General features: G+C 46.6%; 1 protein-coding gene across 6 annotated transcripts in view; it reads left to right on the top strand.

The window, feature by feature from the left end:
• The window catches only part of CW7, a 96,020-nt gene that overhangs the window by 27,716 nt on the left and 43,912 nt on the right, over positions 1-24,392 (top strand). For 3 of the 6 annotated variants that reach the window (XM_086501270.1, XM_086501271.1, XM_086501276.1), the window contains 6 exons: positions 2,494-2,549; positions 2,788-2,911; positions 3,001-3,196; positions 3,274-3,330; positions 3,758-3,864; positions 3,946-4,006. In XM_086501270.1, coding sequence (XP_086357396.1) covers positions 2,494-2,549; positions 2,788-2,911; positions 3,001-3,196; positions 3,274-3,330; positions 3,758-3,864; positions 3,946-4,006 — 601 coding nt within the window. Of the gene's footprint in view, positions 1-2,493; positions 2,575-2,787; positions 2,912-3,000; positions 3,197-3,273; positions 3,331-3,757; positions 3,865-3,945; positions 4,007-24,392 lie in introns of all 6 variants that reach the window. The other 3 variants (XM_086501274.1, XM_086501273.1, XM_086501275.1) reach the window with 1 other exon arrangement.

The raw sequence follows: 24,392 nt of genomic DNA, 5'->3' as shown, positions 1-24,392 counted from the left end.
GAGTCACTGATGTCTCTTTGAGCTTCAAGGATACTGAGAGCTGACAGTATTCTGTTGTATGACTTTATGAAAATGGAATTCCTGAATATGAAACTGATTTGTTCTTGACTTGTTTTTAAGTGCAGGAACTGATAGATAAAATGACTGTAGCATTTTGGTCTAATTGATCTCGAATAGACATGGTTGCAATAGGGGTTAGTCAATCGGACATCTGTGAGGTCCCGACTGGATCTAGATGCGATTGCTAGCTACATTGCCGATAAATCATGGTCTAAGATCGGAATGAATGTTGAATGTCCTGTGATGTCCTGTGATGTGACTGTCGATTGGTACATGTGCTAGATCTGTGTTCCTAGTATGTAGGTACTAACAGTCAGTGTCTGCTAAGACGGTTTATGGCCTCCGTCTGTTTTGCAAGCGTAATCAAGGGCGATGACAATGCTTTCAAGAGGGAGGTATGTCACAAAGTGATGACGTCGCTGCCCGCTGTACACACACACCCTCTGGTGGGAAACCCTAACCCTAAATGGTTGCAAAAATGACACGTGGCAGGTTGTACGGATGTCAGCGCAAAACGCGGCGTAATTGCGGGATTCCATACTGCTGACGTGGCAGTGCTGTATGGCAGCTTTTGTGCGGCAATTTTTGGCAGCTTTGCTTTATTTACTCCACGCAATTGGGAGAGAGAGAAAAGCCTCTTTGCTTTATTTTTATTAAGCGAGAGAGAGAGAGAGAGAGAGAGAGAGAGAGAGAGAGAGAGAGAGAGAGAGAGAAATCTTCTGCTTGATGTTTAGAAAGATTTTGATTTTCAGCTTTTGGGGCTCTGCTTTTGGCTCCCATGTAACCTTTTAATAAACGGGCTGGCCTCTCACAACTCAGAGCATTTGGATGCAGAGTCTGAGTGTGAGCGCGTGCCCGCACTCTTGTACTTTGAACTCAGAATAATACAAAAAGAAATACCGAAAGGGGCGCCAGTCTTTAGGGCCAATATCTCTAGGCACGGAACTTCGCTGGGCCAGTGTTGAATCAATTGTGAACTGTGAATTGTTTTGAAGTGGTTATTTGGTGCTATCGCGGTAGATTCTTGACTTAGAGTGTCCAAGTCTGTTACAAGCACCTGGAAGACTGAGCGTCCCATATCACCCGGCCTCACCCCTAGCCTTGATTGCTGACCACTGGCACTTTGTTAGTGGAGATCGTCCCCCACATATGAGACTTCAGCCAAAGATAGGAACTAAGAGCATAGTCACAAGGGATGCATTCCGGGACGGGGAACGGGGGACGGGGCTCAAATGGCTTTTTAGTGTAAAAAAGAGGGCGGGACGGCAAGTGGGGACGGGAAGCCCGAAAAAGGGCGTCCCCTGTCACTATGAGAGAGAGAGAGAGAGAGAGAGAGAGAGAGAGAGAGAGAGAGGAGGGGGGATGATCTCTATTAATGGTGCCCCATTTTTTGCATATAATGCATCCAATGATGTATAGGTGCTACCTCCTTGCCGTGCTGTTGTTACTATCTTTGGTTAGATGCACAAAAGATTGCATGTGATAATGGAACATCAATTGTATAATTGGTATTACATAATGGGAACAAAAAAAGCATTGAAATATTTTCACTTTGGAGGGGAGGATCGTGTTACAAGAAGAGAAGCCATACTTCCTTTGGTCGCTACTTGGATCTGCAACCTACTATGGCTACTCCTCGTTGTGGGCTTCTCCATGGCTGATTTTGATGGGCTGCTAATGGTCACAAAAGGAGGTTGCGTGAGGCTGATCTGGATCATCCAATGTGAGAATGGAACCGGCTGGACTTTCTTGAACAGGCAGTGAACTGATAACAGAAAATCATTGCTCTCCTAGGCCTGTTCCTGATAGTTCTTAACAAAGTTTATAGGTTTTCTGTAGTAGAAACCCCCCTAGTAACTCTGATATGGAGACACAGTTGGTGTATGACATGCACCCAAACCTGTTAAGTTTCAAAGATGTTGTACTGTATTTTGGATATTTCACCCAAAAACGACAGCCCAAAGGGGAAACAGCCCAAAAAAGACACCTAGTAAAAACCAACCCTGGATATAGCTGATTTTTTTGTGATTACCCAAACTCACAGAATCTAGTAGTAAAGGTTAGAGGATGATAGGGAATCCCTTTCTCTTCGTTCATAATGCATAATCTAGCACTAAGGACAGTCACAGATACTAGCTACTTATTTGTGCCATGTCAAGCTTGCTCCTAAAGGTACACACCTATGATGTTTGATGTAGAATTGGTTGTGGCACGTTATAGTTGCCCCTTCTGTGTGTGGTTCCTAACATAACACATGTATGTACATAATATGTTTTTTCTTTCATGCTGTCCGATCAGAAAATTCTAGTCTTTAATGCTGTATGTCATGCATGTTGTTTCTTCTTTTTTCTCTCAATGGGAAAGTATGTTTAGAATGCTTTTCTGAAGCATCGAACTGGTCTCATGAACTGAAGCTAACACTATTTGCACCAGGGAAAGTCGGCATGAGGATGCTGAAGAAGATTGGGTACACATAGACCGAGAAGAAGGTGCTCTATTTTCTTACGCAGGCTTGTGAGTAAACTCGTAAAACCTCTTTAACTACTCAAAGTACTTGTTGAAATGTTGAGACCATAACTTATGATCAACAATGAGAACTACCAAGTATTTAAGCCGGTAAGGGGCCCTTACTAGTTTGAGATGTTAGGATTAACTTTCAGGGCTACTGGGATAATTGTGCTAGGACCAATACTTTCGTATCGAGACCCATATGCCCTGCTTTTGCAGAGAATGAGCAGCATGACATGACTCCGCATTCCCAAAAAGCAGCAGATGACTGGGAAAAAGCTACTAAGATGAGACAACAGACTTTACCTTTATCAGCAACCTTTTCCCAGGAAACGCCATCACGGTCAGGGATTTTCTCTGTTGTTTGTACAATATGCATCAAAGCTGCTGAAGAGTCCTATTTTGAGTCCCTGGTTATGGATCTTTGTACAGACATGAACTCCTCACCATTGTGAGAAAGCACTCAACATTTTTGAAGAACTTTGCTGTAAGTGATACAAGCAAAGGATCTGAAAACAGCTTGGATATGCGATTTTGGCGCGAATTAGTTGACATGTTTTTTGTGAGGGGAATGATCACCTTGAAATCTCCTCAAGATGATGATCTAGTTTTCTTTGTCTGCCATAAGGTACAACATGGATTTTATGTATTTTAGCAGAAAGTTGTTTCCAAGACCCCAAATTTGCGATGACTCCTGTTTTGCAGAGTTTAAAGGAGCACATAAGTAAACCGCCATATTTTGTGCGAAGATGGGCATCACAAGTAAGGATGTTTGTGTCTGCATTCTAATTAAGAATGATGTTAAACACATACTGCTTTTGTTTTGGGATAGTTGTGGCAAGCACATTATAGGTGTGGCTTAGTTTTGGGAAGTCATTTCCCCATGTCAAGCTTCTGTGCGTTTCAAAAGCTGCTTTTATTTTGCGAGTCAAGTCAGTTTGCCACAAGAAAGAACCTTTTGGAAGCCTTGAATGCTCTTTATTGTTTTATCAACTATTCTTCTTATATATAACACCTTTTTTCATGTGACTCTGAGCTGTGACCAATTCTGGAATCAACTAAGGTAGAAGTGATTTTGTTAGTTGTTTTGATGCTGGCTCTTTATGTCTGTCTTGAGGTTAGGAGTCATTCTGTCAATTTTAGCTTTAGGTTTAAATTCTTATTGGAAGGTTGCTGATGATGTTTGCAGCTAGAGAAAGTGATCGGTGACAATGCAAAGGAAGTTGATTGGCATCGCTCTTTCTATCTTAATCTAATTGCTCACACATCATATACCCTTACCGTCGCCATTTGCAGGTATTAGGACTATGCTTCTTGAATGACCTTGAAACTGCTTGACGCCACCCGAATCTTATATAGAATCTTTGTGTTTTTGAGGAGGGAAGCACTTCAAAATCGTCAAAAGGATACAAGGACAACAATCTCTCCTATTTACCAGGTAGCTGCATTCTGAGTAATTAAAGTAAGTAGGTTTTAGGATGGTCATTTCTTTTACTATTGCAGTCATTCAAAACTTTTCTTAAAATGATGAGAGAAAATCAAAATGGCTTTGAGTCGAAAGGCCAAAGGACAAGCCTTATAGGCTACAAAGTCAATGTGCTATGTATGCTCCCTATAGGCATATGGTTGTCAGAGAAACACTGCCTTTGACTTTACAATGATGACCTCTGAACATTGCTCAACATTATGATCAAACAATCATTGAAGAAATGCTAGCAAGATTGAAGGAAGACTCGAAGCAGGCAGTGGTGGACCAGGAGCATAGGCTGGACAAGTTGACTTTTGAGGGATCTGCAAGTGGTCATAAAGGCAAACAAAGATTCAATGCAGAAGACGTGAAACACGAGAGTTACGTTGGCAGAGGTGACCCCAGATTTTGATCTACGGAGTGCCTCCTGGAGACGCACCCTTGATTTCGGACCACCTCTCATATTGCTACCTATTGTCGATACATGCCACATGTGTAGTTGGCTCTCTGTGCCATGTGGACGTCCCCTATCAAGTGGAGAGCCTAGGTGAGTCTAGGAAAGCGTAGGGGATCTTTATTTGGCACCTTGTGAGCCCATTTTGAGGACCTGCATGTTTGGATAGATCCATCGGATATTTGCTGACCATGCATAATACTTGATGCATAAAATCATGGTATAGGTTATAGACGGGTGTATACATTGTTGCACATGAGCCGAGACCTCCGCTTTGCAAGTATCCATACGCGGCGAAGGCACCTCTCCAGACAAAAGCTCTCTGTAGAAAAGAGATGGAGAAATGTAGATGGATGGAAATAGAAATGGAAGCCCTCAGTTATATCTTGATAGGAAATCAACTCTATAGACAGGGCAAAGATAATCAACTATGCTTATGTACTGGAGAGATTGAGTATATCACTATCTTGGAACAAGCACATGCAGGTTTATCAAGAGGTTATGATGCTGACACCAAAACACGATCTATCATGATGGTTGGAATTCGGTGGCCCACTCTATTCTCTGATGCCAAAGTACATGAAACAATGTAATGCATATCAAAGGACATGAATGCCACAACATATTGATAATATGCCATTGAGACCTAGCTGTCTAAACCAGCCATGGGACCACCAAAGGGCAGTAGAACACAAAATGGAACCAATTATTGTTGTCTAGATTTTCTTGTCAAAGGTGGCAGCGGAAGAGGCAATGAAGACAAGAACTGGCTCGTGATCTGGCGGGCACCTCGACTCCGATCTAGAACACCTGCAATGCCAAACACATGAACAAGGCACACCTGTGGAGAAGAGAGATCACTGAGGTAGAAAGAGAGAGGACATTTGAGAGAGAGAGAGAGAGAGAGAGAGAGAGAGAGAGAGAGAGAGAGAGAGAGAGAGAGAGAGAGAAATGAAATGAAATGATATATTAACGTCTACAAGAGGCCAAAATGACCTATGAGACCAACTGATTACAATGATGAGTCTAGTACCAAGTCTGGGTACAAACAAGAAAACTACAAACAAAGAACTGATAGGAGTGCTACCGACTCCTATGGGTGGCTGGTAGGCTGAGCAATGGTATCATGCCATAAAGGTACAAAGTGGGGATCAGTGTCACCATGATACAATATAGCAGTAGCATGAAGCCTATCCCGATCGACATTCTGGGTGTCGTGCTAGAATCCTGTGGATCCTCTGCCGCAATCTCCGTCGGTGCTGCGTGGCTCCCCTCCTCAGTCGCGGTCGTCTCGATCTCCCTAACTCTATAGCTCGATCAATGAGAGTACCGTTGATGTGTGTATGGGTGGGAACCGAGCTCTCTGGTGGTGGTGTCCCCTCTGACTCTGTGGTACTCAGACTGAAGAAATCTGAGATGCGTCTCTGGGACTGTCTCTGTCTTTGCCCATTCAATAGAGCGTCTCTATGTCTCTGAATCTCAAGTAGGAATATAATCCGAGACATCTTTGATCCTGGTATCTCATGACTCTGTCTAACGAGTCAAAACCATCTCTGAATAGACAATGAAAGCGTCCCCGTATCTCATAGTAGACTGTGCATCGACATATGTAGTGAAACTCTATCTCTGGCTCTGCATGGCATAACTGACATATCCTACTGTCTGCTGGTATGCCTCTGAATCTACCTGTCTCAATCCCAAGCTGGTGTGAAGATGTGCGAATCTGGCCAATAGCACATGGTAACCTATGAGATAGATGTGTGTCCATGTAACTGGGCCGTGTGACAAATCCGTCTGTCGTGAGTTGAAGAAGATGTTCTCTATAGAAAACCCTCTTCGTACCCAACTCCCGTGATGGTTCTATCCATGTCCTCTTGCTATCAAGCTGGATAAGATCCTGCCGAATGAGTCTAGTAGTCTCCATCCGTGTAAGAGCCAAGGATGGTGCATCAAGAGAATACTGGAAAGGGGGCAGCCTGTCCATGCTGAAACCATGCCTCTGAAACCATGTGCTCATCTGTGCATACCAACATGATGTATCTCCCTGTAATGCCAGCTGTCTGGATGACTCGAGAGCAAGCCTGGCATACCTGTCCCTGGTGGTGTCCCATAAGCTGTGTACAAATGATACTGACCTGGTGAGTGCCTCAACCTCCATAGGTGGGGCAGCCAGCTCCGCTCGTATGATGTCATGTGGGACTGAGGCCTTGGCTCTAATCAGCCTAGAAATCATAGATATCAGGGGTCTCTCCATATTAGTCCATCCAGCACTGTCAATAGACGGTCCCCAAACCTGAACTGCGTAGTGCATAATTGAAGTGACCAAAGTATCGAAAAGCCAGAGCTTTGTTCGAGGTTCCTGGAACTGAACTTGCGAACAAATCCTCTCTAAACCACCTAGGGCTGCATAGGCACGAGTCAATCTAGTGTCTGCTGCCACTTTCAGTGTGAACCTCGGTCCACTAAAGACCACCCCAAGATATGTGTATGCATCAGTGTACTCCATACTGTCCTGTCCATATGTGAAAGTAGGTGCTGATCTCCTAACCCACTGTGGCGTGGTATTAAATACCATAACCTTGGTTTTACCAAGGTTGACAGACAATCCACTATCCTCTGCAAAACTATGCAATGCGTCCAAATGTCTCTGCATACCCTCTGGCGATTCTGATATCAACACGATATCGTCAGCATACAATAAAAGAGGGATCCATGTCCCTGCAAGCTGAGCACCTCTATCTCCTCCTCTGCCAATATAATCAGAGACCCCATCAACATACATACCAAATAAAGTAGAGGACAGTGGGCATCCCTGTTTCACTCCGATGGTGGAGTGAACTATGTCGGATATCCCCTCTGATGTGCGTACATGACCCATCACTGAACTGTACAATGCCATGATCCCCCACATCAGCTCTGTGGGTACTCCCAATTCCATAAGCCGGTGCATCAATCTGGCCCTCGGCACTGTGTCAAAGGCTTTGCGAAAATCCACAAAGCTGCAGTATATCCGTCTACCATGTGCTCGACCCTCCTCAATGATAGCTCTGAGTGTAAAGACATGATCTAGTGTGGAGAAACCCCTTCTGAAACCAGCCTGCCTAGGTGCTCGTATGCCCATAATCTCTGCCCAACTGCTCAGCCTATGCTCGAGGATGGATGCATATAACCGTGCCAATGTGTGTCCTACCATGATAGTACGGTAATTTCCCGGCACTGTGGGGTCACCTGTCTTGAAGATAGGTACAATAGTAGATAATCTCCAAGACTCAGGGAGACCCTCACACATGACACGGTTGAATAGCCGTGCAAGCATCTCTGCCAACAAATCCCCAGCATGTATAATGTGCTCTGCTACCAAACCCTCATGATCCTGTGCCCGTCTGGTCTTCATCCTGTCAATGGCCTCCTGTACCATCTCAGTGGTAAAGAAGGTGCTCGTAGCCGGACATGGCTGTGGTGGGTCTGGTAATGGTGGTTGTCCAGGTACAATGTATAAAGATGTTGCATACTGCCCCCATATCTCTGTAGAAGTAATCACTGGTGGGGGAGACTTCTCATGGAATAGACGCCAAGCCTCTCCTGAATCTCTACTAAGGAAGAGATGATATAAATCTTGCTCCATCTGGACCAAGAAAGCTCGCTTCTTCCGCCGCACTAGTCGTCGTGTAGCAATGCGAGACTGTCTATAGGTGATCACTCCCAATGTCAGGTCCCGCTGTATCTGAGCTCTCCTCTGTCGACACTCCTCATCATACCAGTTGTTCTGAGGCATGTGCCCAGAACGACATCTCTGCCCAGGCTGAGTGTGTGGATATGCCTCTGTCGCTGCCCCATGTAATGTCACTGTCAGCATAGATGTGATCTCCTCCACTGTGTATACTGGCTCTGATGTGCATAAAAGCCTACGTATCTCCTCTACATAGACTGAGTTAGTCTCTGGTGTAAAAGTATAGCGCGTATGTCCACCACCCCGTGAGGCCTGAGATGTATTGTACTCAAAGGAGACTGATAATGTTAAAAGTGCATGATCTACTGCTATCCCAATTGGCCTGGGCCCCACTGTGAAATCTTGAATGTGAGAGATAAAGCTCGGATGTGTCAGAACATAGTCTACAGTGCTGGACCCATGTCTATGTGGAAAACAAGTAAAACCTGTGGACAATGGGAAAGTCGTTAAGCCATTCAGTATGGCTAAACTGTGAGTAGTTGTCATCTCTCTCAGGTATCTCCCATACTCTGTATGCTCTCTGTCGTGTGAGCATCTCTCAAGTCCCAACTCCTCTGGCTCTAGCTCTCTAAGCATCTCCTCTGATGTGTCATAGAAGACTGTCTGTGAGCTGCCTGTACGGGCATTGAAATCCCCCAGGAATATGATGTCTCCATCTCTGGAGAACTCCCAGATATCATCATCAAGTACAGAGTAAGGAGACTGTCCTTTGGGTGAAGCATATACTGAAGTGCTGGGAGTAAAATAGCATATGGCGATGTACAAGAAACGTCCAGTCTCTGCCCTCAGCCTCACCCACAAGTATCTGGCCTGATCATCTCTCCGAACTATGTGCAATAGTGGTTGGAGCTCCTCTCTGAAAAGAACTGCTACACCTCCTGATCCTCTAGTCCCATGCGCAGTTCTGGTGCATGTCCTACAAGCTGTCTCCCATCTGTATCCTGATATGTGCGGCATCAACTGTCCTGGAGCGTGATGAGTCTCTGAGTAGAAAACAATGTCTCTGTCTCTGAAGCTATCCTCAAAGGCCCCCACATCAAGTCTATACGAACCATTACAGTTCCAAACTGCCATCTTGAGAGTGGTCCCATAGGTCTCGCACCGTCATGTAGAGCGGTGCTCTGTAATCACTACTCGTCCATTTCTGTAGAAAGCTAACTTTCCCTTCTCCCTTGCTGCTATAATCTCTGGCATGACCTCTCTCATATGTGCAAGCTGTGAGAGCGTAAGATCATCTCCTAAAAAGATACCTGTTTTCTTGAGGGTTGGCCTCTTCTTTAAAAAGTCTTTCTTTTCTTCCATGGAGGGAAAGCGCAAAATGAGAGCCCGTCCTTTTGAACTCTCCCCATTACCTTCACTCTTCTTGCCCACTCTCCAAGCTTGTGTGTGCGAGGGCTTCTCCACCCCCATCATGGACATGAGGCTCTTCACCTCTTGGTCCACCATATCTGAATCTTTTAGGCCGGTCACTCTCACGTGTAGAGCGCGTACCCTTCTTCGTTGTTCCTCTTCTAGTGTTTTGTTGATGATGTCGGGTGTAGTCGGAATTTCCTTGCCCTTTCTCTTCTTGACAACTTCAATCCATTTTTCAGCCTCGTCCATTTTCTTTTGCGTTTTGGAGAGAACCTCCACCCATGAGGTCTTCATTTCTCCTTCCTCCTTTATTTCTTTGACTTGTGCTCGTATACTATTCAGCTCGTCAATCATTGATGGCTGAATTTCCCCATCTTCAAGGCGTCTTCCCTCTTTGGTTTCGTCGAGTTCCTCCCGAAGGGCTGAGATGCTACTTTTTAAAGCTTGAATTTCATCCCGGAACTCCTTGCGTTCTAGTTCCCTCGCCTGTTCCTCCCTCTTTTTCCATTCGAGAATTAAATACTTCTCTTTCTTCCACTCATCCATGTGGGCTTTGCATTCTTTCAACTCCTTTTCAATGGCTGTCATCCTCTTGCTTGTGACCATGTAGTGCGCCGCCATTTGTCTTGCCTTATTTGTTTCACTTTCTGAGAGAGAGGAGAGAGCAACCTATACGCACCGCATTATGCATACATATGTTTCCCCATTCAGCCTACATGGCATGTGTTTGCTTTCTGTATGTGTCAATTTGCAATTTCTGTGAGCTCTGCAGTTTCCAAATTCCTTGCAAATAAATCCCTGCAGGTCTGAAAGTACAGGATTTTGAGAATGCGAAAATTCGGAAAATCCAGAAAGGCCGAGATTGAAAGTTCCTGTGGGAATTCCTCCTGTGTTTTGAACTTTTGCAATTTTGCCGTATGTACCTGCGGGCTGAAAATCTACGGGCTCGCTGTCACAGCAGCAGATGGGCGGGCTGAAAATCTACGGGCGCGCTGTCACAGCAGCAAATGGGCGGGAGGTGGGGGGAGTTTGTGCGCGCTGTCCCAGCAGCAGCGCGAGAGCAAGCAGAGCGGGCAGAGCACAGAGAGAGAGAGAGAGAGAGAGAGAGAGAGAGAGAGAGAGAGAGAGGGTGCGCCAGTGACTTGCTCCCTCTGCGTTTCTGCAGCCCTGCACGTTCAGCAGCTCCTGCACGCTCAACAACCCCAGCCGCTCTGCTTCCCTAAGAGCCCATGCTCTGCTAGAAACCTGTGCGCTGTGGTGCTGAGGCTGAGAACCTGCGCGCTGTGGTGCGGAGGCTGAAATCTGCGCGCTGTGGTGCTGAGGCTGAGACCTGCGCGCTGAGTTGCTGAGGCTGAGACCTGCGCGCTGAGAGAGAGAGAAATGAAATGAAATGTTATATTAACGTCTTCAAAAGGCCAAAATGACCTATGAGACCAATCAGTTACAAAATAGTGAATCTAATACCATGTTTGGGTACAAAAGAGAGAGAGAGAGAGAGATGAAATGTTATATTAATGCCTTCAAAAGGCCAAAATGATCTAGGAGATCAAAAAGTTACAACACGGTGCATCTAATACAATGTCTGAGTACCAAAAAGTACCAAAAACAAAAGGTAATGAAAAAAGGGGTACTATAGGATCCTAAACTGCTAGATGTGAACTTAGCAGATATGAGTAGGGGGTGAGAGTAGTGAATGAGGGCTAATACAACACAATGTGGGTGTATCCTCAAAGAGAGCTAAATCACAGGAGATCCATTATCGCTCGTTGGTGGATCTCATCAATCTCCTCCATGGTCAGTAGTTTGACTGGGCGTCGTGCATGTCATGCCAAAGTGATCCGAATCCTCTGATGCAGCCTCCGCCGATGTTTAGTCCTTTGTAGTCGTGGGTGTCTGGATCTCCCTAGCTCGGCCGCTCGATCGATCAGTGTGCCTCTGGTGTGAGGAGAATGTAAGCTCTGCTGTGGTAGCTGCTCCTCCGGCTGTGTCTGCTCTAAAGAAGTCTGTGATCCATCTCTGAGACTAGCTAACCTCTCCTCTCATCATGGGCTCTTTGTGTCTGCACAGCTCGAGCAAAAACAGTACTAGATATGTCTGGTCCTCATACTTCATGACTCTAGAGAGGTGTTCAAACTTCAAACCCTCCCTGAACAGGCAGTGAAACTGGCCTTGTATCTCATTGTAAACTGGGCAGTGGCATGTGTAGTGCAACTTCGTTTCAGGCTCTATGTGATATAGGGGACATGTACTGGCCTCTGCTGGTACTCCGCTGTATCCACCAATCTCGACCCGAAGCTGGTGTGAAGATATGCGTATCTGGCCAATAGCACATCGTATCCCATGAGATAAGTGAGTGTCCATGTATCACAAAACCATCCTCTGTAAGCTGGAGAAGATGCTCTCTGTAGAAAGCCATCTTCGTGCCCAACTCCTATGCCGGTTGTATCCAGCTTCTCCTGGTATCTAGCTGAGTCAGGTCCTGGCGAATGAGTCTAGTGATCTTGGACTGTGTAAGAGTCAGAGAGGGTGCATCCAATGAGTAATGGAAGGGGGGCAAATCTGTCAATGCTGAACCCATTGTATCTGAAACCATGATGTCATCTCCACATACCAACATGTTGTATCTCCCTGCATAGCGAACTATCGAGAGGACTCAGCTTCGTCCGAGGCTCCTGAAAAGAATCTATGAACACATCCTCTCCAATCCACCCAATGCTGCATATGCTCTAGTCAGTCTAGTCTCTGCTGCTCTCCTCAATGAAAATGCTGTTCCACTAAAGACCACCCCAAGGTAGGAGAGAGAGAGAGAGAGAGAGAGAGAGAGAGAGAGAGAGAGAGAGAGAGATGGGAAAGGCTCTCCAGAGTCCACGCTGATAACAATCTGCTCATACAAGTGACCAAGGGTGGCCCGGCATACAACTGACATGCCTTATGGATAGACCTGAGGTACACACATCTGCGACCGCTATTGACATTGCCAACTGCTCTTGCACATGAGATCACTGACACGGCCTTGACATGGGCTGCCCTAGCCTGAGAAAGCGAGGCTCTGGCGGGGATCACTCCTGGATCTGTAGGAAGAAGTAACCGGATCAGGGCTGCCCTATGGCGTGGCTGCCCCCTGACGAACATGGATATGCTTCTCTCCTATGCCTGCACCAAGATGGAGGTGCTCTGTATCTGCATGATCATAGCACCTCTATGCATCTGCCCCGAGAAGGAAAAACGCAAGGCTGATCCCCTGCTGCCCATCATCACCAATGTGCTGCCCTACTCATGATGAGGAAAAACGCTAGGGAGCAGCCAGAAAAACACTAGCCCATGCTGCTGCCCCGCTCTCCATACACCTCCTAGGGCTTCCCAAAGGGGGCGCCCTGCACCACAAGGCTTGTGCACACTGACTGCCTCCTGTGCCCTTGCCCACACTTATATATCCCCCAGATCCCAGGTCGGCCAACTGTCCACAACTCCAGGGCCAACTGTCCACCAGCCCCCACGACGTGGTAAATAGGAAAAATAGGGAAAAGAGAGCACCTGGAAAGTGGGAAAATTACCGACAAGGCTGGGAAAAACATCCCCAGCTTGTAGGAGCCTAATGGCCATGGAACTGAGCCAAAATCCAAGGCTAAACATGGCTAGACACAATCCGACATGAGAAACCTACCTCACACTGGCCGGGCACAGCCACAAAAGAGTCTTCACTCCCTAACACCTGTCCCTGGGAGAAACTGGACATCCAGCAAAAAGCAATATTGAGACTGCAGCTAACACAACAAGATCAAGAGACCCTGCTCCCAAGCTCTGCTAGAGAGGAACAAGGTGCTGTAGAAAGCAACCAAAGAGACTGTCAATCTTGTCCGTTGCACATGGAACCACAAGAGCTGTAAGGAAGTCATAACCCTCCAACAGTCTCTACTTGTGTAACTGGATCACCCGTGGTAGGTGAATGCGAAGTAAAAATAATATACCTGTGGAACCTTGAACCAAATTTGACCTGCACCACAAGGCCTGTGTACACCGACTACCTCCTATGCCCCTGCGCACACCTATATACTCCCCAAATCCCAGGTCGGCAGCTGTCGTCCAGCCCCCACGACCTGGTAAATGGGAACAATAGGGAAAAGAGAGCACGAGTGGCCAACTTGAAAGTGGGGAAAATAACGGCAAGGCTTGGAAAAATATCTCCCTAGCCTACAGGAGCCTAATGGTTGTCACGAGGATGTGGCAGCTGTTAATATGTCACGAGGACGTGGCAACTGCTAACCTTAGTTGTTGGTTTCTTTCCAATGATTTTTGTTTTATTTTTGAGACCCTCTTTTTGAAGTAGCAAACGGTCTTACATTGTATGGCCAATGTGAACAGTAGTTTCACCCGCAGACGGGAAGTGGTTGGCACTCGAATTCGTATAGTAAGAGGATGTCTAGGCTCAGAGCAAGATCATGTAGGTCCCCCCGTCACACTTAGCAAGTTGGTGGATACTAGGAAGTGAACTCAATAAAGGCATAAAGTCAAGGTGGGACTACAAACAGAAAGTATCCGACAGTTGGGCCACATTGCACTTTTGGATGCGGTCCCAATGGTCACAAAACGGGAGCGTACACGAGCACTTAGAAAATCTGAAAATTATAATTCTTTGAAAACATGAGAGAAGGGAGAAGATCGACACAGTATTGGGGACCAGAAGATGGGCTGGTCCCCCCCCGTTAAGAGTATTCTTTTATTTAGGGAGAATTCTTATACAAGCACGAGAACCCGAGGAAACCCCTCCGTTCTGTAGTCTTAGACCCGAAGGTCGTGCTTTCCCGTAAAGGGCTTGGGCACAAGGCCGTTCCTTCCCGTGAGGGACTTAGGCGCGAAGCCGTACTTTCCCGTAAGGGACTTAGGCGTGAAGTCGTACTTCCCGTGAAGGGCCTTCCCGTGAGACGGGAGATTCCTGCAAAACAAACCACATAAAGCAGCAATTCTCAATGCGTATCAACACCTTATACCTGTCGCTCCTTGCTCGGAGAATCAACCTCCGTACTAACCCTTTCTCTACAAGCTCGTTGACTTGCTTCAAAATTTCCTCTTGCTGAGCAAGACTCACCCGATAAGGGGGTTGATTGGGAGGCGAGCTACCCGGTATGAGATCTATGCGGTGATCTTCCGGGCCTACCGGAAGGAGTTCATTAGGAAGTGTTTCCGTGAACAATCCTTGTACTTTTCAATAAATTGAAGACGCTTAATTTCCAGACTAGAGAGAGAGTCCCTACTAGTTTTATCCTTTGCAAAAATCAAGTAAGCAGAAACACACTGCTTCATGGAGATATGGCTTACAATTGGGAACTACCAATCTCCTTCATCAGCTTGAATCTTTATTTTCTTACCCCCATGATCAAAAGTGAGGGTCTTTTCCACATAATCGGGAATAGGTGTCATGTGAAAGTGCCACGGCATACCCAAGATGATATCACATCCCTCGATGGGTGCCATCAAAAATAATTTGCGGTCCTTGTACTCACCAATCCGAAGATTGAGCTGTCCTTGCACGGGAGTTGCATTGGTTGTCAACTCCTCGAATGCCGATCCGGATGTAACCGGTGTGCCAAGCTGAGTCGGTGTAAGGCACAAACGTTCTGCAGTATCCAGGGAGATGAAGTTATCTGTGGATCCTGGATCATAAAGAATCAGTCCTTGCTGGTTGTTCAAAGACCCCCAGCCCTTCAGAAGTTGACGCTTCCCTTTCTCTGTTTCTGTGTTTCCCTCAACATCTGGAATTGAGTTCGAGCTTGGTGGTGCGGGTTTCTTCCTTGCTTTCTCTTGCCTCGTAGTGGCTTGTTCTTGCCGTTGCTGCTTTAGCGGGCAGTCCGGTTTCATATGTCCTTTCTCGCCACAGTAGAAGCATCTTCCTTCCTCTCTGAAAGTTTGAAGTTGAGTAGGAGAAAGATACTTAGTTCGCTTGCCAGTGCCCTCTGGCTTCTTAGGATGATCATCGTCCCTCGATGGAGGACGTTTTCTTCCTTGGCCCCCTTGGTCATCGTAGACCCCTCTTTGTTTTGCACGGTAAGTGCTATGCTCCATCTTTCTGGGCATCCCAGTTGAGTGAAAATCCTCAGCAATGATTGCTGACTCCATCATCCTCTGAAGAGTATCATGCAGATACACCTTCATATTCTTTCGAAGCTGCGGTTGGAGACCCGCTTCGAACTTTCTTTTCTTTTCCTCGTCGGCAATCTTCATGAAGGGAGTGACCTTCAGAAGAACCGACCAATACTTGTCCACATAAGTCGTTACTCTTTCATGTTCCTTCTGGGCAAGCCAGTCCCATTCCTTCCGTATGTCCTGCTCTAAGTCAGGCGGAAGAAATTGTTCATAAAATTCAGATTTGAAGCTCTCCCAAGTTCTGGCCTGAGAACCTTCCAGAATCTTGGCTAACCACCAATTACTTGCCGTTTCCTTGAGGTGCATCCCCACATGGCGTAATTTGGATTTTTCTGTGAAGTGCCTATTGGTAAAGGCGACTTCAAACTGTCTGATGAAGGACAGTGCTTTGGAGATGTCATTGCTTCTTGAATCGAGGCTTATCTTTAGGTTGATGTATGGTAGTGGCGGTAGTAGCTGCTTCCTTCTTCTGACGAGATGATCGAGAAGTAGAAGTATAGTTAGGAGAGTAAGATGGAGATGAGATAGAGATGTCCTTGCTTTCGTCTAGCAGAGAGAGCGCTTTTTCCTGGCCTTTCCTTGAAGTAGGCCGTTCATTCCGATCCGAAGATCCTTTGTGCACCTCGGCACGTGCTTCTTCTCTTGCCTCCTTTGGTCTCACACCAACAGTGTTATCTGGATGCTTGGCTGCATGAGTTCCATTCGTTTTCTTCATTCCGCCCAAAAGCTTTTGGACGTCCGGCAACAGTAAAATTTGTTGCAACTCCGCAAGCTGAGCTCGCACTTGTTGAAGTTCCTCTTCAACGCTTCTCCCTTGGCTCGACATGGTTCTTCCCGTTCTTCCGGGAATCATCCTTCTTTGCAAAGAAAGAGAGGAGTCCGAGCTCTCATACCACTGTCACAAAACGGGAGCGTACACGAGCACTTAGAAAATCTGAAAATTAAAATACTTTGCAAATGTGAGAGAAGGGAGAAGATCGACACAGTATTGGGGACCAGAAGATGGGCTGGTCCCCCCCCCGTTAAGAGTATTCTTTTATTCAGGGAGAATTCTTATACAAGCACGAGAACCCGAGGAAACCCCTCCGTTCTGTAGTCTTAGACCCGAAGGTCGTGCTTTCTCGTAAAGGGTTTGGGCACAAGGCCGTTCCTTCCCATGAGGGACTTAGGCGCGAAGCCGTACTTTCCCGTAAGGGACTTAGGCGTGAAGCCGTACTTCCCGGGAAGGGCCTTCCAGTGAGACGGGGGATTCCTGCAAAACAAACCACACAAAGCAGCAATTCTCAATGCGTATCAACACCTTATACGTGTTGCTCCTTGCTCGGAGAATCAACCTCCGTACTCAGTCGTCACGCGAGCACTTGCAAATTCCGTCGCCAGTCTCTGCTCCAGAATCCCAACGCTTGCACTTCCTGCTGCTTCCTTTTATAGGGTCTGACACCCGACAAGAATAGGGGTCCAAAAGCAGAGCTTGACGCTCCTAGAGAGAGGAGAGAGAAAATCGCGTTTTCTAGAGAGAGGTGAGAGAGATTGCAATTCAGCCCCCCCGTGCGTTGGTTTTAGCGCTGGCTTTTTCTATAAGAGCCTTGCTTGCTTTATTTTATTAATAAAGGGGCCGGTCACTTAAAAGTGACCGGTCACTTTATAAATTAAAGTGTGAACCTGTTCAAACTTCTAAAACTCACTCAGTTAGTGAAAACAATGCTACACGGTCACATTGCAGGCGTCCCCGGGTGCAGGACACGACACAGATGCAATGCAGACACAAACTCCTCGCGGGAAAACATCTGTCCTCCCGCGACTGTTCGTGCTTTTCGTAAAAAGCTTCATTGAACCCATCTTTATTCTTGTGCTTGCGTTCTTATGCGTATTTTCTTACTCAGTTCGGATTTCCTCCTTAGCCTACGGGATGTCCCCTTACTGATGCACCCGTCACCCATCATGTGACGCATCAGAGGCACTCGTAACCCGGCCCTTTCCACCGAACTTACGGAAACTCCTTCGCGATGTTTACCGTCACCCATCAAATGACACATCAGAGTTGTCCGTTCCTGATGGCAGTTCCTGTAGCTACAATCTTTTTAACAGTTCTTAGTGCACATATTAAAATATCCTAAAAAAGAGATTTAATCATTAAAAATAAGAAAGTAGTCCAATTAGCAACACCAATGAGGATAGATGGTCAGATGACTAGTGGGAGCCTAAAGGAAGCATCTTCTAAGAATTAGGGAACTTCTATTTTGGGCCATGAAATGTGTTCGCGTCATTACCTTCGGTATGACCAGGGGAACATTTAACAACTCTGCCGCGAAGTCAGCTGGGCAACCAGTCGGGAGATTTTTAGGCGGCAACCCTGAAACAGGAAATGGCTTGTAATCGCGCCAAGTGGCAGATTTTCATGCACTTGCCCCTTACAGAAGAAGCGGCGCTGAATTTAAAGAGAGGAGAGGCTTCATTATGCAACTGTCACAGGTTAAGAGCTATGGAGGATGCCCTGCACACTACACACTGCTCTCTCTCTCCCCTACGTGCAATTATGTGATGCCCCACAAGAGGGCTCTTCATTTGACTGATGTACAACTGTGTGGGTTCATGCTTTTGTGCTGAGGCAAGAGCCTCCTTGAGTAGGGACAGGGGTAGCAAACTGCTACTCCAAAGCAGGCACGGATGAGGGTCATAACCTCACCGTACAGGTGCGTTTTCAGCGTTGTGTATGTGCTGTAAATTGTCTGTTTTTCAGCCATACGGACGCCAGAGCCATTGGGAATAGTGCGCCATTGGCAGAGGATAGTTAGGGGACTGTTTGAAGCTGAAAACAGGGCAAAAACTAGTAAATATAGCGTGCTGAATTTACTGTTTTTGGGCAGGAATTAGAGGGTTTATGCTAGTGGAAGAGAGTTCCAGCAGGGGAATTGGTTTCGCCCAAGTTTTGGGTCTGTTATGCTACCGAAATTTGGCCAAAATAGGTGGTATCTAGCTCAATACAGATAAAGGATTCCCAGGACTCTTCTTTGTAATTTACCGTCCTAAAGAATAAAGAAATACCGAAAGGGGCGCCAATTTTGGGGCCTACAGGTTGTCGGCATCTGCTTGGAGCATTCTAGCTTCCTAGCCGTGTGTGCTTAAGTGTCAATTCCCGTCGCAAGTTTCCTTTGTACGTTCTTTCTGTGTGTGTCTAAAGTAAAGAATTTCAAGTGAAAGTCAATGCCTACCGCCCCACGGGACGGTTTCAAGGTTCCGCTGCCGGGACATCAATCACTTTTTCTTCAAAGAGTGAGCCTCGATTGTTTTGGGTAAAGACAGAGAGTACAGGAACGCGGGATTACACCATGGCCGACAAAGGGAAGGGCGTTATGGAAGAGGGTTCCTCTTCGAAGGACAGACATGATGTTCCTATGGTCTTCGAGATTGGCGAGAGCTCACGGCCACTTCAGTCTGTACCTCTTGTCGATGTGAATGTCCCTCCAGTCGTACATGGCTTTATGACTGGGCAACTTGAGGATGATGCGTTCATGACTCAGTTAGTTGCCGCGGTGAATGTCTTTTCGCAACTGGTGCAGAATCCAAGTTTTGTGGAGTTCTTGCAAGCGCCACCAGTGCAACAGCAAAATAGGCAACCTACATCGCGTACAGAGCTTGTTGAGGCTCAAGCCCAAGTACTTCATGCGACTCGGCAGGATAGGGAACACTCGCATGTTGCGGAGTCGGGGGCTCCAAAACAGGTTCCTCGCGTGCTTGAATAGGTGGCTAGAACGCCTATTCCACAATTATGCCAATTCAGCCCGCCACCTTTCAGAGCCCGCATACTGTCTTGAATGGACAGGGAACTGGTTACAAGGCAATGCACCCAGTTTTTCCACCACCCACGGTACATCCTAGGTATTTCGGGGGTGGATCAGTGTTCCAAAGTATGGCTGGTTATGCGCCTGGAAGTCAGCCGTACATGCCAAGAACAGTGTTTGGGGGTATGCAAGGCATGATGCCAAACCCCATGTATGGTAGTATCGGCATGCAACAGGGTTTTCAGTGCAACCAGGGCCAGTTTGGGGTGCCACAGGGTCATTTTGGCATGGCTGGTTTTTCTGGACAGCAGCCAGATATCGCACCTCTGATGCAAAATGTGAATGGCCAAGATGTGCCGATCATGCCTACTACAGTGCCCATGTTGCAAACCATTCCTTCTGACAACTTGGGGGCACTGGAGAAGCCGAAGGCTTACAAAGAAGGTGGTGCAACTGTAAAGTTCAGTACTTTCAGTGGCTTTGAGGATAAAGCAAAGGCTCTCACTTTCCTTCAACAGTTTGATACAACTTATGTAGGAGGGAATTTTACAGAGGCCTCTAAAGTAAGAAAAGCTGCCACTTTCTTAAAGGACAATGTGCTTACATGGTGGACGACATTGTTAATGCAAGGGCAGGCACTCGCCACTTGGGTCTACTTCAAGAAAATGTTTTCATTTGCTTGGCTGTCAAATGAATTTGAAGCCGACGTCATGACAGATTAGCACCAGCTTACTTCGGCTACATGCAAGAGCTTGCTGGAGTACAATCGGAGGTTTTGTAAAGCGTTACTCTCAGTGACCTCCTAGAGATTTGTGCCATTGACAGAGCAGATAGAGAAGTACTGTTGTGGGCTGCCTAAAGGGCTTCGCGATTACTGTACCAAGAACAGAGTGGCTACCCTCACTCAGCTTATGGAAGTTGCTAACACTGGTCTTGCCTTGTTGAAAGGAGAGGACAGTGGGTTTCTGAGCAACGAGAAAGGAGGGCAGCAAAAGAAAAATTCAGCAAAGAAGCCCTTAGTAAAAACGGCTCCTGAAGCGCCACAGGGGTCAGAAAAGGCCACCAAAGACAAGGATTCAGCCGGGACTTCTGAAGCGCAGGCAAAGAAACAGAAAAGGAAGCCTTTTGTGCGCAAGTCGCTCGAGGAAAAGAAGGTTCTAATGGCTGAAAACAAATGCTTTATTTGCAAGCAGCCTGGTCACTTTGCTACCAATTGTCCACAAAGGAAAAGACCAGCTGACTCAGATGATAAAGAAGACCAGAAAGGCAAGAAGCTTAAACCCACGACAGGTTTGGTGCAAGAGATGGTGGGTGATAGGCCCAGTACAGATGCCAGTGAGTTATGCAGGGCATGGGGTAAAGTTAGGGATCAGACGACCTTATCTTCTTTGGTCCAGGTGCCAAAGCCAACTTTATCTCACCAGAGTTAGCTATGAAGCTGGGCATCAGAGCTGAAGAGATGGGGTACACAGCACAGGCAGAGTTGGCATGTCCTGGCCACTCAGAGTGTGTTACTCCCATTATTGGAAAGCTACGTCTGCATATTCAATCGTATGTGGACACAGAAGAGTTCTATATCATCATGCAATTGGAAGGGTGCGATGCGCTACTTGGAATCCCTTGGATGTTCAGAGTGCATGGTGTGCTGGATGTCTTCAGCAAGACGGTCACTCTTCAACATAAGGGCAAAACTCATGTTTTGGATGTAAAACTCAAAGTGGAGTCTGTCCCTATTGTATCTGCTTTTGCTAACACTTCTGTAATAAAGAATCATCTTTCTGTGTACTTGATCTTTGCACGTGATGTCAGATAATGATCAGTTAAATTTATCTGTGTTAGATAAAGAAAGGTCAGTATTTTGCAAAAGTTTAGTGACTGTTTCTCTGATTCATTACCGTCGCAATTGCCGCCAGAGAGACCTGAGGACCATCGGATAGATTTGGTGCCAGGGTGTAGCCCACCAAATAGACCTCCCTACAGGGTTAGTGCGGCGCAGTAGAAAGAGATTATGGGCCAGGTTGAGGAGCTATTAGAGAAGGGGCTGATTCAGCCTAGTTCTTCACCCTTTTGCTCCCCAGTGCTCCTAGTGCAAAAGAAGGATGGCTCATGGCACATGTGTATTGATTACCGTGCGTTGAATAAGAATACCATCAAGAATAGGTTTCCTATTCCAAGAATTGATGACAGAGTTACCGGGGAACGCCCCCTAGCCCCCGTTCCGGCGTTCCGGGGGGGCAGTTCCCTTCCCGAACGTTCCGAAACGTCCCGGAACGTCTGACGTTCCAGGTGGCCAGTGCAAACCGGAATGGCCGTTCCGGAACGTTCCGGAGCGCCCCCGGAATGTTCCGGAATGCCCCTGGAACGGCCAACTGCTACAAACAAATTTGGTAAAAATTGGAAAAATTGAAGTAAATGTTTGGGCTTCTTTTTGAAGTGTGCAAGGCCTCAAGGACTCATAAAATGCACCCCCCTCCTCCTTTCTCTCCACAAGCTAATCCTCAAGGGTCAAGCTCTCTCCCTCTCACACTCTCAAGATCTCTCCCTCTCAAGACTCACTCTCTCAAGGCTCAAGGCTTCAAGCCTTCAAGCTCTCTTCCTCTCCCTCCCACTCTCTCAAATCTCTCCCTCTCCCTCTCACTCTCTCGAGTCTCTCCCTCTCACTCTCTCAAGCTCTCTCTCTCTCTCTCATCTTCATCTAGTCATAGCAAGGTTGAATGGTCTTCAAAACGAGTTTTTTGTGAGTATTAGAGTCAAAGCACTCTAATACTCCTTGTATTTAAACACAAGGAGCTAAAAAATGCACTATTTGGGTGTTTTTTAACCTCCCGTTCCGCGCCGTTCCCGTTCTGGACCCCTAGCCGTTCCCCCGTTCCGCGGGGATCCCGTCGCCGTTCCCGTTCCGCGTTCCGGGTAACTATGATTGATGATATTCTCGATCGTTTAGAGGATGCTGCAATTTTCAGCAAGATAGACCTTAAGAGTGGGTACCATCAGATTCGTATAAGGCCAGAGGATGTGCACAAGACTGCGTTTAGAACGACATTTGGTCTCTATGAGTTTCTAGTGATGCCGTTTGGGCTAACAAATGCTCTTGCCATGTTCAACAGAACGATGGACCGGATTTTCCGTTGGGACATTCTTCGATGACATGATAGTCTATTCGAAAAATGAAGAGGAGCATAGGCGTCACTTGACCATTGTGTTCGAAGAGCAGCGCAGTCACACATGCTATTTGTCAATCCTAAGAAAAGTGAATTCTTCTTGGAAGAGATCCACTTTCTTGGCCACATAGTCTCAAAGAACGGTGTCAGAATGGATCCAGTAAAGGTCGAAGCTATTAAGACATGGCCATACTTGAACACTGTGCACGATGTCAAATGTAAGGTGAAGCGGAATGAATGTTGTATTTTCTCAAGATTAGTGATCTTTATTTGCTCAAGGTTCCTTTTAGTTCTTAGGGAAAGAGAGAGCTTTCCGTCTTATGGAGAATTCTATGATCACGAACAAAGTGGGTGGATATTGTGCGTGCAAGTGAATGAGACTGAGAGAAGGAGAGAGAAGAGATACGACACCCGAGAGGTTGTAAAACCCTCCTCCGAAGGCCCCACTCTCATCGGCGAGAGTGGTCTACTTTGATTGCACAAAGGTGTACAATGCGAATGCAATGGATTGATGCAATGGGACTATGCCGATGACGACGACGGTGATGACGACGACGACTTGATGGCTGAAATCAGATCTTTCTTGGCTGAATTTGTGGACTGTTTTCGGGGCTGAAACTGGCTGTTTTACTGCTGTCTTGATGGATGAAAATGATCGGCTAGGGCGGGGTCATGCTGAGGATGAAAACGCTGATGTTGCTGACATCATGGGCTGCGTTTTGGGGCTGCTGTTGTGTGCTGAAATCGCTGGAACAGCAGGTTTCTTCAAGGATGGAAAACGCTGGAATGGCAGCAAGCAAAAACGCTGATCTGCTGTGGAGGCCTAGCATTAGTAAAAACGCTGCAAGGCTGGGACAAACGCCAGCAAGGAAGGGGTGATGGCGATATCTGCAAGGGAATGAAGCGCCAAGGGTTAGGACCTGATGGCGATGCTGGATCTAGGAAAAACGCCAAGGATGGGGTGAGAGCTATGGCGAGGCTACGTGCTTGGGGGGGGGGGGGGGGGTGTTACTGCTGAGAAGTTGCCTGTTGAGCGGGAAGCTCCTGCTGCCTCTTCTGCCAGAAAGTGCTAACTTGGGTTTGCTTATATATTAACTTAGCAAAATTGCCCTACCTACTTTTGTTGGAAAGTCACTTAAAAATAATAAGTGAAAATACCAATAAATAAGAAAATAGGCTAAATGCACTGGAAAATTCCCCTGACTAAATCTAATGGATTCTGATGGGAATTCCGATGATCATGCTGTGTACAACCGGAGGATATGCATCTATGCTAAGTGACTGGGCATGCACGGTCTACGAATAGACTCACAAAAGTGCCCGATCACTGCTAATCTAAACTGATTGAATTGACTGAACCCTGCTGTGGTGTAGCTTGTCCACGGACACATAGGGTTGGGATGTGTCACGTGACATCAGAAGCTTCTTGGGATCCTACTATAGAAGGTTTATCAGGAATTTTGCAGAGATAGCATCGCCTCTTCACGCTTTGCAAAAGAAAGAGGTCACTTTTAGATTGACCCAAAAAGAGATTTCAGCTTTTAGTCTCTTAAAGGAAAAGTTGACTTCAGATCCGATAATTGTTTTGCCAGATCTCAGGAAGTCATTTGTGGTCTAGTGTGACGCGTGTGGCAGTAGCATCGGAGCAATGCTAATGCAAGATGAACGGGTAGTAGCTTATGAAAGCCGAATTTTGCAAGGGCTAGAGAGGACTATGCAAGTCTATGAGAGAGCT

This window comes from Adiantum capillus-veneris, chromosome 26 (genome assembly GCF_014529385.1).
Source record: "Adiantum capillus-veneris isolate H3 chromosome 26, ASM1452938v2, whole genome shotgun sequence".
NCBI classification, from domain to species: domain Eukaryota; kingdom Viridiplantae; phylum Streptophyta; class Polypodiopsida; order Polypodiales; family Pteridaceae; genus Adiantum; species Adiantum capillus-veneris.
The sequence above is the reverse complement of the archived record's forward strand: the minus strand, read 5'-3'. Positions and strand labels throughout refer to the sequence as shown.